We start from the raw sequence: 14948 nt of genomic DNA, 5'->3' as shown, positions 1-14948 counted from the left end.
ATGCCCAGTTGTGTGTATCGCCACCTAGTTTTAAGCACCCTGGCATGGCCGTTATGTACTGTACCTCTTTAGCTAAGATATGGCATCGGATCAGTTCTTCAAGTGATGGGTTGTCTCCTCGGCATAGTCTCCGGAGAGTGACCTGTGGGGAGTGATTGTGGACATACTCCGTCACATCTCTGGATGACACCAGCAATCCCCTGTCCACGCACTCTAGGAGCCACCTGAAGGCCTTGCACAACAATGGTCTCCCCACCATCCACCAGTAGTACAGACTCAAATGCCACCTACAGGAAAAAGGGAATGATGCAATTTCATGTCAGCCAAGGTACATAGAAGATTGCTACAATAGGTTGTGTTTTTAAATGCTGACCTACAAAGATTGCTAAGAAAAAGGTCAGTGTCTACTAGAAATAGAAGAGTGCAAAAATTGTAATGGACACGCAATTTCACAAAGATCAAACCAATAAGTGTTCATAATGTCCAAAACTGCATGAATTGTATTTTTCTGGCTACTGTAATATCGATGGCCAAGTAAATAAATAGGCAATTTTAGTAAATTATACTTTTTGAAAAAAGGCTCACAGTGTTTTTTTAAACTTTTTTCCCCCATTCACAGCAGCCCGTAAGTATTTGTTTTGAAAATAAGGTATGGAAGCATTTTCTAGAGCTTAACCATATGAGGGAGTTGCAGAGATGTTACAGAATGTCTGGGTCCTGTTCTGTAGGTTACTTTGTTGCCACAATTGAGTACCCGTGTCAAGCACATCTGTGAAAATAAATGGAATCAAGCCTAAAAAGGCCCTAGAGGTGTGTTGCAGCCAGGATATAAAATACCATGTGACACCTGTATTCACTGATTTTGAATACCTACGTGATCGAGGATAATGAAATGACATGACATAGGTTGCGTCTGAGCTCAATTGTCATAAAGCATCTGAATCCTTATGTACATGATAAGTTTCAGTCTAGAAATTTCATTAAATTGGCACCAATTTTTAAGAATGTATTTATAGGGTATTGTGTCTTGACTGATAGCATTTTCCCCCAAAAAATGATAATTTAACCCATCTGAGAATATCATTACACCGGCGTAATTTGGTCATGTCACTATGCATAGCTCCTCCGAGTTGAGTTGATGCCAAAGAACTCGATTTTGGTCTCATCTGACCACAACTCTTTCACCCAGTTCTCCCCTGAATCATTCAGATGTTCATTGTCAAACTTCAGACAGGCCTGTACATGTGCTTTCTTGAGCAGGGGGACCTTGCAGGCGCTGCAGGATTTCAGTCCTTCACAGCGTAGTGTGTTACCAATAGTTTTCTTGGTGACTGTGGTCCCAGCTGCCTTGAGATCATTGACAAGATCCTCCCATGTAGTTCTGGGCTGATACTTTTTTTCCCTCACTGTATATGCCCTTTTTAGGGGTGTTGTAAAATGCTGTTTACTAAGCATAGTTCTTGAATTTGTTAAGTAATTTTATCTAAAAAAAATAAAAAAATGGTACTGTATCAGAATGAGACAACAATGCATGTGGAATTGGCTTCACCACACTGTAATATATTGTCTATGGTGGCAGATAATGTTAAACAACCTTATCTCTTTACTATAAAATAACATTTCTCAATGAACATTCATGAAATGTTGAATAGATCACTGTAGAAAAATTATGATTATTATTAATTAAACAAAACTTTTTAAAGAAAACGTTTCAAGAATCTCCTTTTGTGCAAAGTAACACTAAAGGCAATCAGCGTCTTGTGAGCAACATTAAAGAAATTGAATTTTTAGGGGGCCAAGCAACGAAGTTGCTGGAACCCTTTTATGTTTGTACGTTTTATTATTATTATTCTCCAAGGCCATTTTCAGGGGTACAAAGCTCGGTCCCCTCTGGTTCAAAACGCTCCAAACTTTGCCTGATTGTAGACAGCCATCATGGTACACATACCATGGGTTTTTGTTTTGTTTTGATTTCCTCTTCTTCGATTGCACATCCTGACTACTAGCGGCATTGGGCATTTCTAAATAGCAGAATGTCTATAGTGCGAGCATGCAGTGAGATGCTTCCTGTGCCTCCGCTTGGGTTTATTAATTGTTAATAAATTGAGTTTATTAATTGTTTAAGAAAATGTACCTCTCAAAACATTGACAAAAATTAAAATATGATCATATTTAAGGGTAATTGTGATTAAAAAGTGGGTATTAAAACACGTTCCAAGGGCTAAATTCAGACAATGCCAATGACTGAATATGGAATACATATTGCCTCATAGCTCATAAACTATTGAATATTCCACAGAGAAAGCAATATAGGAAATGTTCAGGGGAATGTGTAGAGTAAGACAAACCTGTCTAATCATGGGGAATGGTGTGCCACATCTAGCAACACAATATGTCCACACCCTCTTTTTCCACAATGTAACTCAATGGATATGAAATACCAATGAGTTACATAGAAAGATCAACACCCAATTACTATAACATCGCAAACAGCATTGTCTCTTTAACAATAGTATTTATGTAAATATAAAAAATTAAGATTAGCTAGAAACATGTTGCAGGCTTAGGATTTGTGTTCTCTTCCTCTTGTGAAGTAGTGAAAATGTATTGGTTAAGTGAGCACTGCTTGCCAAGGTGTGCTTTGAATTACATTTCTCAATCTTTATTTACCCTACACTTGTTGTGGAATTTTTATAATTAGGCAAGGCCATGATCAACATTACAAAATCTGGAGGTAAAAACTGCAGTAAAAAAATATTTTTAGAGAAGTAAATGTGGTTTTCTTGCTAATTTTGCCCATTAATATTGTTATAGTTCATGAATGTTTATGGGTTTTCAGATTTAGGCAGTCTAAACATGTGAAACAAAGTTGGCTTACTGATTTAATTAATTTCAATTATGCAAATAATGATAGTCTTAGTCAATAAACCTTTTTAATAATGTATACACAGAAATAGACTCAACAAGTGAAGCAAAGTTGTTTTTTTCTTGAGCTTGAATGTTTCAAGGTATCCAATTAATGATTTTAATTATGCAAATTAATGCAGTCATAGTTAATAAACATTAGAACCTAAACATGAACAATATATATGTTACAGGTTACAGTACTCAGTTCTACAAGCTGGCATTACTACAGTCAGTAATCAGGTAGTGCGAGCAAGTCAGCTTGCTAGTTATTGTACAAGTGCAAGATTTGCCAGAGTTGTTGTGATTGCTGTTAGTCATGCTAACTTCATTATAATATTAGCATTTTCTCTTCCCCTTAGACTCACAGTCAAACACACTGCTCACAAATATTAAGGGAACATGTAATCATCCCAGTATAACACCATGTCATTTAAACTTCAGGGATATCAGTCTGTCCAGTTAGGAAGCATAAGAGATTGGGAATCATTGTCACCTGTTTTGGTGCAAATGAAAATAATTGATGCCAACAGGTGCACTGGAGAGGCAACAGCAAGACAACCCCCAAAAAGGGAATGGTTTTGCTGTCTCCTAGTACAGTCTAAAGTGCATGGAGGAGATACCAGGAGAAAGACCGTTACACGAGGAGAGCTGGACAGGGCCATAGAAGGGCATCAACTCGGTAGCAGGACCGGTATCTGCTCCTTTGTGCGAAGAGGAACAGGAGAGGCACTGCCAGAGCCCTACAAAATGACCTCCAGCGGGCTACTGGTGTGCATTTTTCTGATCAAGCTATCAGAAACAGACTCCATGAGGGTGGCATGAGGGCCCAACATCCACTAGTGGGACCTGTGCTCACAGCCCAGCACCGTGCAGCTTGATTGGCAATCGCTAGAGAACAGAATTGGCAGATCCACTATTGGCGCCCCATTCTCTTCACAGATGAGAGCAGGTTCACACTGAGCATTTGACAGAAGTGAAAGAGTCTGGAGACGCCATGGTAAAGTTATGCTGCCTGCAACATCATCCAGCATGACCAGTTTGGTGGTGAGTCAGTGATGGTTTAGGGAGGCATGTCCTTGGAGGGACACACAGACCTCCACCTGCTAGCCAACGGTACCTTGACTGCTGTCATACCAGGATGAAATCCTCAGACCCATCGTCAGACCTTACACTGGTGCAGTGGGCCCTGGGTTCCTCCTGGTCCAGGACAATGCCCAGCCTCATGTGGCCAGAGTGTGTAGGCAGTTCCTGGATGACAAAAGCATTGATGCCATTGACTGGCCATAATGTTCCCCAGAAATGTAATCCAACTGAGAACCTCTGGGACGTCATGTATCAGTGCATCCGATGCCGCAAAGTAGCAACACAGACTTTTTAGAAGCTCACTGATGCCCTGATCCAGGTCTGGGAGGAGATCCCCCAGGAAACCACCCACCATCCCATCAGGAGCATGCCCAGACGTGGTCAGAAGTGCATTCAGGCACGGGGGGCCATACACACTACTGAGTCACATTATGAGTTGCCGTGATGAAATTTACGCAAGTTGGAACAGCCTGTGATTTCAACTGTTCACTTTGATTTTTAGTGTGAATTTGAATCCAGCACTCAATCAGTTGATCTTGGTTTCTATTCCCCATTTTTACATCATTTTGTTCTCCACAAATTACACAATAAAGATTTTGATCTTACATATATTTTATTCATCAAGACCCGATGTGTGATTTAAGTGTTCCCTTAATTTTTTGAGCAGCCTATATATTAAGATAATTAAATCCACTTTGAACAGTGTATGTCAGTGAATGTAGATGTTTTGTCCCAAGGTGTTACTCATCAACTTCTACGATAAATATTAGGATAAATATTAAATCTCTTTGCCTATGTTTACCTAAATTAATAAATTTTTAACGCTTTCACATTGTTTTGTGTATGTCTCTAAAAGGGTGGAAATAATTATTTGTTTCCTGATTTCGACTAATATATCACTTAAGTCACAGGTGTCAAACCGGTTCCACGGAGGGCCGAGTGTCTGCAGGTTTTCGCTCTCACCTTGTACCTGATTGATTAATTAGTTCACTAATTGGTTAATTTCTACCCCCACCTGGTTGTTCAGGTCTGACCTGGGAACCAATTTAAAGGAAAACCCAAAGACCTGCAGACACTCGGCCCTCCGTGGAACCGGTTTGACACCCCTGACTTAAGTCAAGCACAGCCTTTTTCTGAAAGCATTTAACACTTGATTCCGCCCGCGAAGGGTTTATCCCAGATCTGGTATGTTTTCACGTTCTAGAATCTATGCTGTCCCAAACGATCATTTTAAAAACGTGTTTCTAAACGACCAGAAAAAAATTCCAGTGAAATGTCTCGTTCTTCGGCAACTCTCCTTGGGTTATCGCAGGTAATCCGCAGAAGACGGAAGTGGCCCGTCCTGTTTTTTTTGTTGTTTTGTTTTATGTGAGCGAGACTTCCATGGACCATCACGGTCTTTATACTATCTGTGTGCCTCCACCCACATTCACAAGCTTTTCAGATTTTATTGGTTATTTAGTTACCCTGCCCAATCAAATGCGAACAGTGGGAGGGACTTGGTCGTTGTTTTACGCTGACCTGCACTTTGATGTAAATGTACGCGACATGTACTGACTTAAAATGTATATTCCTGTTACGAGTACGCGAGAATAAGGTACATATTTTATTAGTTTGTGATTAGAGCCTAGTTGTGCGTAGGCGACGCTAGTTCCTCTGGTTAGTATTCGGCCTCCGGGATGATTGACATTAGAAATGCCAGCTGGATTTTCTGTAGAAATGCGTCTTCCACGGGTTGGTCTTTAAAGTCTCTTCGCCTATTTTCCTTCCGCGAGGCTTCTTGTTGTAATGCACATGAAGAGCAGGTATTTGCGGATGTATAATCGCTTCTGAAAACTGCAGCAGATAAGTAAGTTGTTCCTTGTGGCATGGCTTTAGTCTCCGAGTACAATGTGACACTTGTTTGTCCAGGTTGACAGGATAACACAATGATCGAGGTGTCAAACTCGCCATCTTTAACGAATGAAGACATTCTTTTACAATGGTTCTTATTCGTGAAATGTATTCAAGTTTCTCAATTTAAAATAGATGTTTGGTGAAATGCCTCTGTAAAATACTTACTGTAGAAGCTATGCTATATACAATTTCAATGTAGACTGCTGGGGACGTAATGCAAATTCTGCTAACTAGTAAATCAAAACGTAAACTATACTGCCCGATTCTTTTATCTGTGCTAGACCTATTGGTTTAAGGAAAAAGCAGTTATAATACAACTGCGTGTGTGTTTGTGTGTGTGTGTGTGCGCGCGTGTGTGTGTGTGTGTTCTTGTTTTACTACCCGAATGATCACCAAGAGTGAAATGAGGACATTTGGCCATTTGACACTTGACACTAACAAGAAGCTTCATCTGGGGTTACGTTTTTTTTGTGAGAGTTAGGTTTAGGTTTTAGGTTTAGAATTGTGTTTAGATATTAAGGGTTAGGTTTAGGATTTAGACTTAGGTATATGTTAGGCTTAAATGTCAGGGGTTACATAATTATTTTGTTATCTTGAATATTATTAAATTGCGGGGTCCTCACATTGATAGTAAAACCTGGGTGTGTCTGTGTGTCTGTGTGTCTGGGTCTGTGTGTCTGTGTGTGTGTGTGTGTCTGTGCACCAGGATGCAGATATCCTCTTGTGAATGGACTCCCACTGATCAAACAGGAATAATAGTGATTGCCTACTCAACTGTTACAGCTCTCTGAGCAGTTGCCACACCTTCATACTTTTCATTTGCACACCTAACAACCTCTGAGTTTCTAACACTTCAAATACAAAGGCTTATTACAGTGAGAGTTCAAAAAGAAAAGTACACAAGCGTGAATATGATTTGTATCAGACATTTAACTGCTCTACTGTGTCATCCAGGACATGGATGTAGATGCAGAGAATGGAGACTTGTATTTCAGGGAGAAGGACAGTATTACAGAAGAGAATTGGGGACTGCAAAGGCCATTTTCATCCTCTGATGTAATGTATGCTGGCTCTGACAAAACCCTGGATGAATGGACAGTAGACACCCAAAGTGTACGTATGACCAATGGTACAATATAGTGAGCAAAGTCGTAAAGGCCGTCATATCTTGAGAGCTAGGGTTGTATTTACTTAACTTTTTTATGAATGCACTACATATATTAACATGTAATAATCAATTACACATTTTTACCATGTTTCTCTCCACATGATATAGGCTCTGAAGGACAGCATACCAGAGGATGTGCTTCATGCAATCAACCCAAATGACATCTTCCCTAGCAGTGCCCCAGTCGAGACCTTCTCAGAGAGTGACAGCGGTACCTCTGAGGACCCCTGCTCCAAAAGCCCCCTAGCAGCCATGCTGGACCCCTCTGCCGCCCCTAATACCGTCTATCAAGTGGTCTGTGACTATGACATCAGCACCTTGGCCAAGATCAAGACAGAGCCAGAGCAACATAGTGTCAATGTCATTTCCATAGAACTGGGTATGGGAGTGTGCATGTGTCTGTGCGTGCGCATGTGTCTGTGCGTGCGCATGTGTCTGTGCGTGCGCATGTGTCTGTGCGTGCGCATGTGTCTGTGCGTGCGCATGTGTCTGTGTGTATATATACACGTGTGTGTCTGTGTCTGTCTGTTGGTCTGTCTGTCTGTGTGTGTGTGTGTGTGTGTACGTGTCTGTTAGTCCATATGTGCTGGGTATGAATTTACGTTATGTCTTCCGCTACAGATGAGTGGAGTTCTCAGATGTTGATCTCAGAGTCTTGTATTGTCAACGAGTTACCCCTTGTATCTGCCGGAAGATTTGAGCAAGGCCATCTTTCTACACCCTCAGCTTCCATTTCGGGCCCCACCAGTCCAGACAGCCAGCTGGTGAGACCTAAATGGACAGTTCACTCCTAAATAGATTAAGATTATTATTATTTACACAAAGTCGTCTAATGCTAAGATCAGTCCATATTCAGTGGCATCGGTTACGAAGAACCCGTTGTCAGCATTAGAAGACAGGCCAAAACCCTAAATTAATTGTGTATGTTTTTACTCTCTAATTAGATATAATTACACAGTGTCAATCTTGCCCTCTTTTAAAACAATAATTTAGGCCTAAAAACATGCATGGAGAATCGACTAACCTCAATTACTAATGAATTGGAAAGATAGCCACATAAGAGGATGGTGGGGGATGGGAATTTTTTGTCAAAGACCTAAAGTGGTTATTAAATTCTATCTGGGATTATTCTGAGGATTCCAAGCACAGTCTTCTCTTTTCCTGACCAGCTTTACCCCGACCTCACACTGACTGAGGAAGAGCAGAAACTGCTGAACCAAGAGGGTATCTCACTGCCCAACAACCTGCCCCTTACCAAGGTCAGACATGCCTACTGCTAAAATGGCACTATTGACTACAGTATTCTATGCATCCCAAATACAAATTCACTCATTCCTGATTATATTTATTGTGTTACTTTTACTTGACATCTTTTACTTACAGTTGCAACTTACTTTCCTGCCAATTTTAAATGAAATTTAAATTAAGTTGTCTGAATTTGCGTTGAATTGCATCCAGTTATGCTAAACTGTATTCCTCTTCTAGGCAGAGGAGAGGATACTGAAAAAAGTGAGACGCAAAATACGCAACAAACAGTCAGCTCAGGACAGTCGTCGCAGAAAGAAGGACTATGTGGACGGTCTGGAGAGCAGGTGAGGCCTGAGGCTTTTATTAGGCTCCATCAAAATTGGGTCCACCCAGTCCTTGGTGGACACTAGATAACCTTTTCAAGTAAAAGTTATGATATGAGGAGCAAGGCATGTTGCCCAGAGAAAGTTCTCCCAGTACGTGTTTGATTTTGCCACTGCGTTGTGGTTGGCTTTCCACAATAGAGGGGAGCCTGTCTTTACAGTAGTGAGGTTTTCTAGTCCGTGACCCTGGGTATTGCGTATGTCTGTGTGTCTCAGGGCAGCAGCGTGCTCAGCCCAAAACAAGGAGCTGCAGAGGACAGTGGAACAGCTGGAGAAACACAACATGTAAGTCCATTGACTAACATCACCTATCTACGCTGACGGTGCTCAGTGATGATGTTTCTGCGTGGTGATGTTATCTCTTAACAGGTCCCTGTTGGCTCAGCTGAGGAGGCTGCAGTCTCTGATTAAGCAGACAGTCTCTAAAGCAGCACAGACCAGCACCTGTGTCATGGTGAGATTAACATTCGCTACTTATGTATGATTAACAAAATACACGGTAATTCATTGTATGTTTGTGTTGTTTCCCATCAGATTATCATCTTTTCTCTGGGCCTCATTATCTTCCCCAGTTACAGCCCTTTCCACTGGGGCACAGTGTCTGTAGAAGAGGATTATACACCGAAAGGGGGTCAGTTGTCCACTATGAAATTAATACTGTTTTCACTCCCAAGTATTCTGAAAATGATGTGTTTTTATCAGGGATGGGCAGTATTTATGATATATGTATTTCAAATACATATTTCAAATACAAAATAGTATTTTGTAATTTTTATTTGAAAGGGTTGATGAAAATGGATTCCTATGTTGTATCAAAATACTTTCTTGTTTTGTATTTGGTTGTTTAAAAATACTGTAAAATACTTTGTGAGAGGTCTACATGATGACATCATAAAAATGGTGCCTCTGTTTGGTTCCTAGTCAGTAATTTGCCCAGACTTGTTGAGATCAAAATAGAAAATTGATACATCACTTTCTGATTAAGTTTTTGGCTACATTTAAAATCAAAACTTATTGGTCATTTAATAATTGTTGACAAAGTGCTAAAATGTTTTTTTTTCAACATCCAAATAGGTGTCCAATGACTGATAAATAAAGAATTGATTGCTAAATGATTGTACCCTAATTGAAGTAGGTGTTTAGTAGGATCATGATTTTGCATACCATTGCATGAATGCCTGCCTGTGACATAATTTGTTATATTTATGATTAACAATCAAATTATTAATTACTTAGAAACCAGTTGCCATCAGTTGTCTTCTTATGAATGACTTGTTTGTCATTGAGTCAGTGTTGCTGATGCAAAGTAGGCTCTTCATTACCAAACACCAAGTAACTAAATTAGGATAAAGTTAGGAGTCATTAGCAAACTGTTAGTTAAACATTAACCTGTTGGTTACTTTAAAACTAAACCTAATCTGGGCAATCACAGGGATATGTGAATATTTGATCTGTTATCTGGTTGCAGATGTCAGATTTATCGCATAACTCATTAGGCAGAGAAAAGCTGTTGCAATAAAACATTGTCCAGTTAATCAACTGAGTCAGTGTACTGGTGAAGGGACAGATCAAATAGGTATAGATTAAAATTAAGGTATTTGGTATCTTATAGGGATAGATTTTATTATAGGGATACAGTGGGTATAGAAAAGAATCACCCCCCTTTAAAATAATCACATTTTGTTGCTTTGCAGCCTGAAATGAAAACGGACAAAACATTTTTTTGTTTTATTCAGTTGTATTTACAACTTATAACATCCAAGTGAAAGATATAATACCAACTTGTCAGAAGAAAAAAATACTAATTAAAAAACAGAATCACTGAGTTGGAAAAAGAATCACCCCCCTCCTAAAAATGACTTGTAAACCCAAACAAGTGTAGTTAATCACCTTCTCAATAGCATACAAAGCCAATTGACTTTCAACTGTGATCAGCTGTGGTCATTTTGATTAGCTCAGCATGAAACATCCTTTTCCTGAAGCATTTCAGTCCTTGGTAGTGCAACTGAAGAAAACAATCAACTATGGGTGGCAAATTGTCAAAAGATCTCCAGGATAAAGTTGTGGACAGGCAAGTTTTTTTCCCAAAGGCTTTATCAGTGCCTAGAAGCACAGTGAAGTCTTATTAAGAAGTGGAAGGTATTTGGTAAAACACAGACCCTCCCTGGGTCAGGACGTCACTCCAAACTGGATGAAAGAGCCAGGAGGAAACAGGTCAGAGAGGCTACCAAGAGGCCTACAGCAACTCTGAAGCAGTTGCAGGAATTCATGACAAAGAGGGGTCATTGTGTGCATGTGACAACAATATCACAAATTATCCACAAATGTGGCTTGTATGGGAGGGTTGCAAGAAAAAAGCCACTCCTCAAGAAAGGCCACATGCAGTCATGACTGAGCTTTGCCAAAACGCACCTTGAAGATTCTAAGGCCATGTGGAAAAAGTTGTTATGGTCAGATGAGACTAAAATTGAATTATTTGGCCTCAACGCCAAACGATATGTCTGGCGAAAATCCAATATAGCTCACCATCCAAATAACACCATTCCTACAGTAAAGCATGGAGGTGGTAATATCATGTTATGGGGTTGTTTCTCTGCAGCAGGGACTGGAGCACTTGTCAGGATAGGAAAAATGGATGGGGCAAAATACTGTCAGATTCTTGAGGAAAATCTGCTGTTCTCTGCCAGAAAGTTGTCAATGGGAAGAAGATTTACCTTCCAATATGACAATGACCCAAAGCACACAGCAAAACTGATCACACAGTTGTTGAAGGAGAAAAAGGTGAATGTCCTTGCATGGCCTAGTCAGAGCTCGGACTTAAACCCCATTGAAAATCTGTGGAATGACTTGGAAGACAGCAGTCCACAAACGGTCAGCATTAAATATAACTGAACTTGAGCAGTTCTGCAAAGAAGAGTGGTCAGATATTGCAACGTCTAGATGTGCAAAGTTAGTAGAGAATTATCCCAACAGACTAAAGGCTGTAATTAAAGCAGAAGGTGGTTCAACAAAATACTGACACAAGGGGGTGATCCTTTTTCCAACTCAGTGATTGTTTTTTTATGACATGTTGGTGTTATATCTTTCACTGGGATGTTATAAGTTGCACTGAGTAAATACAGCTGAATGAAACAAAAACTGTGTCTGTCTTCATTTCAGGCTGCAAAGCAACAAAATGTGATTATTTTAAAGGGGGGTGATTCTTTTCTATACCCACTGCAGATTAAAATTAAGGTATTTGGTATCTTATTTTCAAATACATTTTGATGTATCTTTGCCCATCTCAGCTTTTTATAACCTTTCTTTTTCTATCCCAGTTATCTCTAGAAACATCCTCACAGATCCTGCTTCATCCCTGCAAATTGTTGAGGATGTGGACAAGCTTATCGTCCGGCCGGAGTCCCTACCAGCCTCCCTTGACCTCAACCAATCTGATCCCCCAGACACTTCCACAGTATTCAAGCCACCAATAGAACATCCAGAAATCACTGTAATTGAGGGTGTGGCAATAGAGGAGAGCCCACCAAGGAACAGCTCGGCTCTGATTGACGAGCGGACTGAACCTCTGGCTATAGTGTCAGCACCAGGAAAAGGGAGCACAAGCCTTGACCACACCCCAGCACATGCTGATGAGATGTAGACAGCCAATTAATCAGCCAATGTGACTACATTACATTTACTTTGTGGAGCTCTTCAAAGCTCATTGGATTCATTACGGACAATGTGCATGTTCCAATTACCACCATTGGTTTTCAGCATTCAGTGCCAAATTATAGCCTTACTCTTTTTACTACTTTTACTATTAGCAAGGTGTGGAACCAGGATTCATTGGAGTTGTCAAGAAAATGGGTTATAAATGTTTTAGACAGTTTTGACCTGCAATGTTTTATATAATAAGGGTTTGTTATATTTCCCACTTTGAACTCTGAGGGGTTAGGACAGTGGTTCCCAGCTCTGGTCTTCAAGAACCCTTGAAAGCACACATTTTTATGTAGCCCCAGACAAAAACACTAATTTCAGCTCTTTAAGGGACTGATAATTAGTTGACTAGTTTAATGGGGTCAGCTTGGTTGGGGCTACAAGGAAATGTGTAGAGTTTGAACAACCAGAGTTGGGAACCACTGGGTTAGTACATCCTTTGGAAAAGATGATTGTTCTGAGATTGTGGCTGAAAAAACACCACAGATTATTATATTGTTTTGGCTATGCATACTTTAAGCAGGTCTTGGTGTAAAATGCAAATATACACACACAGATTAAAATAAGCGCTCATTGGAACTGAACTATATCATTTCAATCAATCAACCAATCAAGTGTATTTATAAAGCCCTTTTTACATCAGCAGTTGTCACAGAGTGCTTTTACAAAACACCTGGCCTTAAACCCCAAGGAACAAACAACAGTAGTGTTGAATTTCAGTAGCTAAAAAAAACTCCCCAAGGTGGCCGAAAATTAGGAAGAAATGTAGAAAGGACCCAGGCTCAGAGGGGTGACCAGTCCTCTTCTGGCTGTGCCAGGTGAGATATTAAGAGCAAAAATTTTTATAATTAATAAATGCATGTGAGCTGAGTCCAGAGTCTATTTAAACTTAGTCCAGTTCGGAAGCATGACCAGATGGACAAGGACAGGGACAACATGGGGGAGGGGGAGGTGGCAGCACAGTCGTAGCTGAAATCGTCAGGAATTGTCTTGATCTGCAACACAACAAGGAGGACTTTGGACTGGGGGAGGCCCCGGACAGGGCCCACCAGGCAGGAAATCAGTCCACCAACATTGCCAAGCATCTACCAAAGGGACCCCCACCAACCGCAACCACCCTGAATGAGGGCCGAGTATTGCCAGCAGAGTACAGCCCAATTGCACAAGTTCGAAACAGAAAGACAACAACAAGCCAGTGACTCCGCCCCCAAATGGCATTGGATGGAGAGCATCCCAATGGCGAGCCCACCTGGCAAGAAAGACAGCAAGGGTGGACAGTAACAAGCCTTTCTGGTCACCTTCAGGCCCCTGGGCCAGACTACACTTAATCATAGACCACGCTGTAGAGATGAGTCTTTAGTAGACACTGAAAAGTTTGCACTGAGTTTGCATTTCTAACCTTAATTGGCAAATCATTCAACAGTAGTGGAGCTCTATGAGAGAAGCCCTGCCTCCGGCTGTTTGTTTAGAAATTCTAGGTACAATTAAAAGGCCTGCATCTTGCTATCTAAGGTTACATGAAGGTATGTAAGGCTGGATCATTTCAGCAAGGTAAGTAGGAGCAAGTCTATGTATTGATTTATAGGTTAACAATAAAACCTTAAAATCAGCCCTAAGCCTAACAGGCAGCCAGTGTAAAGAAGCTAGTACTGGAGTAATGTGTTCAAATTTTTTTGTTCTAGTTAGGATTCTAGCAGCCGTGTGCAGCACTTATTGAAGTTTATTGATTTGTCAGGGTAACCGGAAAGAAGAGCATTGCAGTAATCTAGTCTAGAAGTAACAAAAGCATGGATTCGTTTTTCTGCATCAGTTTTTGGTAGAACGTTTCAGATTTTTGCAATGTTTCGAAGATGAAAATAAGCAACTTTTGAGACATTTTATATGCTCATCAAAGGAGAGGTCAGGGTCAAGGGTAACGCTGAGGTTTTGTATTTCAATGAAATGCTTATCTGGGACAGTGATCTAAGGTATCTGAAGGTCCAAGCCTCCCACCACCCCACTGGAGTAACTCCCTACGGCAGACCAGCATACCTGCAATGCCAACTGAAGTGTGCCCTAACTCACGTTAATCCACGTGACTTCCTGGTTGTAGGAGGAGTGTGAGAAAAAAGCAAGGGATAAAAAAAATTTTTTAACATTGTGCAAGGGAGTAAAACCTGAATAATTTGTTTACAGTAACATCCAGTATCTGTGAAACTACCTAGCAAACTTAGATCTGTGAACTGACACCTGTCAATTTACAGTAGTTATGGAAGCTGTCATATCTTGCTTGTGCTTAGACAATGACCTTTTGCTCTGACTTTTTTTAGAGATATATAACTTGTACAATCCAAACATACTTACACACGCTCAACATTATAGAACATCATATCCCCATGTTGGTGTCTTATGTACTATTTGACAGGCTTAATTTTATTCGTTATAAGGGAACAGTAAGTTTTTTTGTTTTTGTTTTACAAAAATGGAATAGTACAACATTTAGTCACCATGCAGTGGGTTCCTGACTCATTGCAGCACCGGTTTTAGCATGTCCCATGTTAGACGGTTATGATTTGTTAGATACG

General features: G+C 40.4%; 1 protein-coding gene across 4 annotated transcripts; it reads left to right on the top strand.

Annotated features, from left to right (window-relative positions):
• The first annotated feature begins 5082 nt into the window (after positions 1 to 5082).
• Positions 5083 to 13195, top strand: creb3l4 (cAMP responsive element binding protein 3-like 4). 4 transcript variants are annotated; one of them, XM_020040713.3, is made up of 10 exons: positions 5083 to 5175; positions 6841 to 6999; positions 7163 to 7433; positions 7676 to 7818; positions 8224 to 8313; positions 8540 to 8646; positions 8902 to 8970; positions 9055 to 9139; positions 9220 to 9316; positions 12003 to 13194. In XM_020040713.3, the coding sequence occupies exons 2-10, from the start codon at positions 6844 to 6846 to the stop codon at positions 12323 to 12325; spliced, it is 1341 nt and encodes a 446-aa protein (XP_019896272.2). In that variant the 5' UTR covers positions 5083 to 5175; positions 6841 to 6843; the 3' UTR covers positions 12326 to 13194. The 4 variants fall into 4 exon arrangements, with proteins under 4 accessions (XP_019896272.2, XP_019896271.2, XP_010883409.2 ...); XM_020040712.3 differs by lacking the exon at positions 5083 to 5175 and adding an exon at positions 5216 to 5302 and having other exon boundaries at positions 12003 to 13195; XM_010885107.4 differs by lacking the exon at positions 5083 to 5175 and adding an exon at positions 5501 to 5839.
• The last annotated feature ends 1753 nt before the right edge of the window (positions 13196 to 14948 follow it).

This window comes from Esox lucius, chromosome 20 (assembly GCF_011004845.1).
Source record: "Esox lucius isolate fEsoLuc1 chromosome 20, fEsoLuc1.pri, whole genome shotgun sequence".
Lineage (NCBI taxonomy): Eukaryota > Metazoa > Chordata > Actinopteri > Esociformes > Esocidae > Esox > Esox lucius.
Note: the sequence above shows the minus strand (reverse complement) of the source record. Positions and strands in the feature narration are given on the sequence as shown.

Coding starts and splice junctions, on each gene's coding strand:
- creb3l4 (XM_010885108.4), top strand. CDS start 5,528: ATGTACGCGACATGTACTGACTTAAAATGTATATTCCTGTTACGAGTA. Junction 8,971..9,054: donor CAGCTGGAGAAACACAACAT/GTAAGTCCATTG, acceptor ATCTCTTAACAG/GTCCCTGTTGGCTCAGCTGA. Junction 9,140..9,219: donor AGACCAGCACCTGTGTCATG/GTGAGATTAACA, acceptor GTTTCCCATCAG/ATTATCATCTTTTCTCTGGG.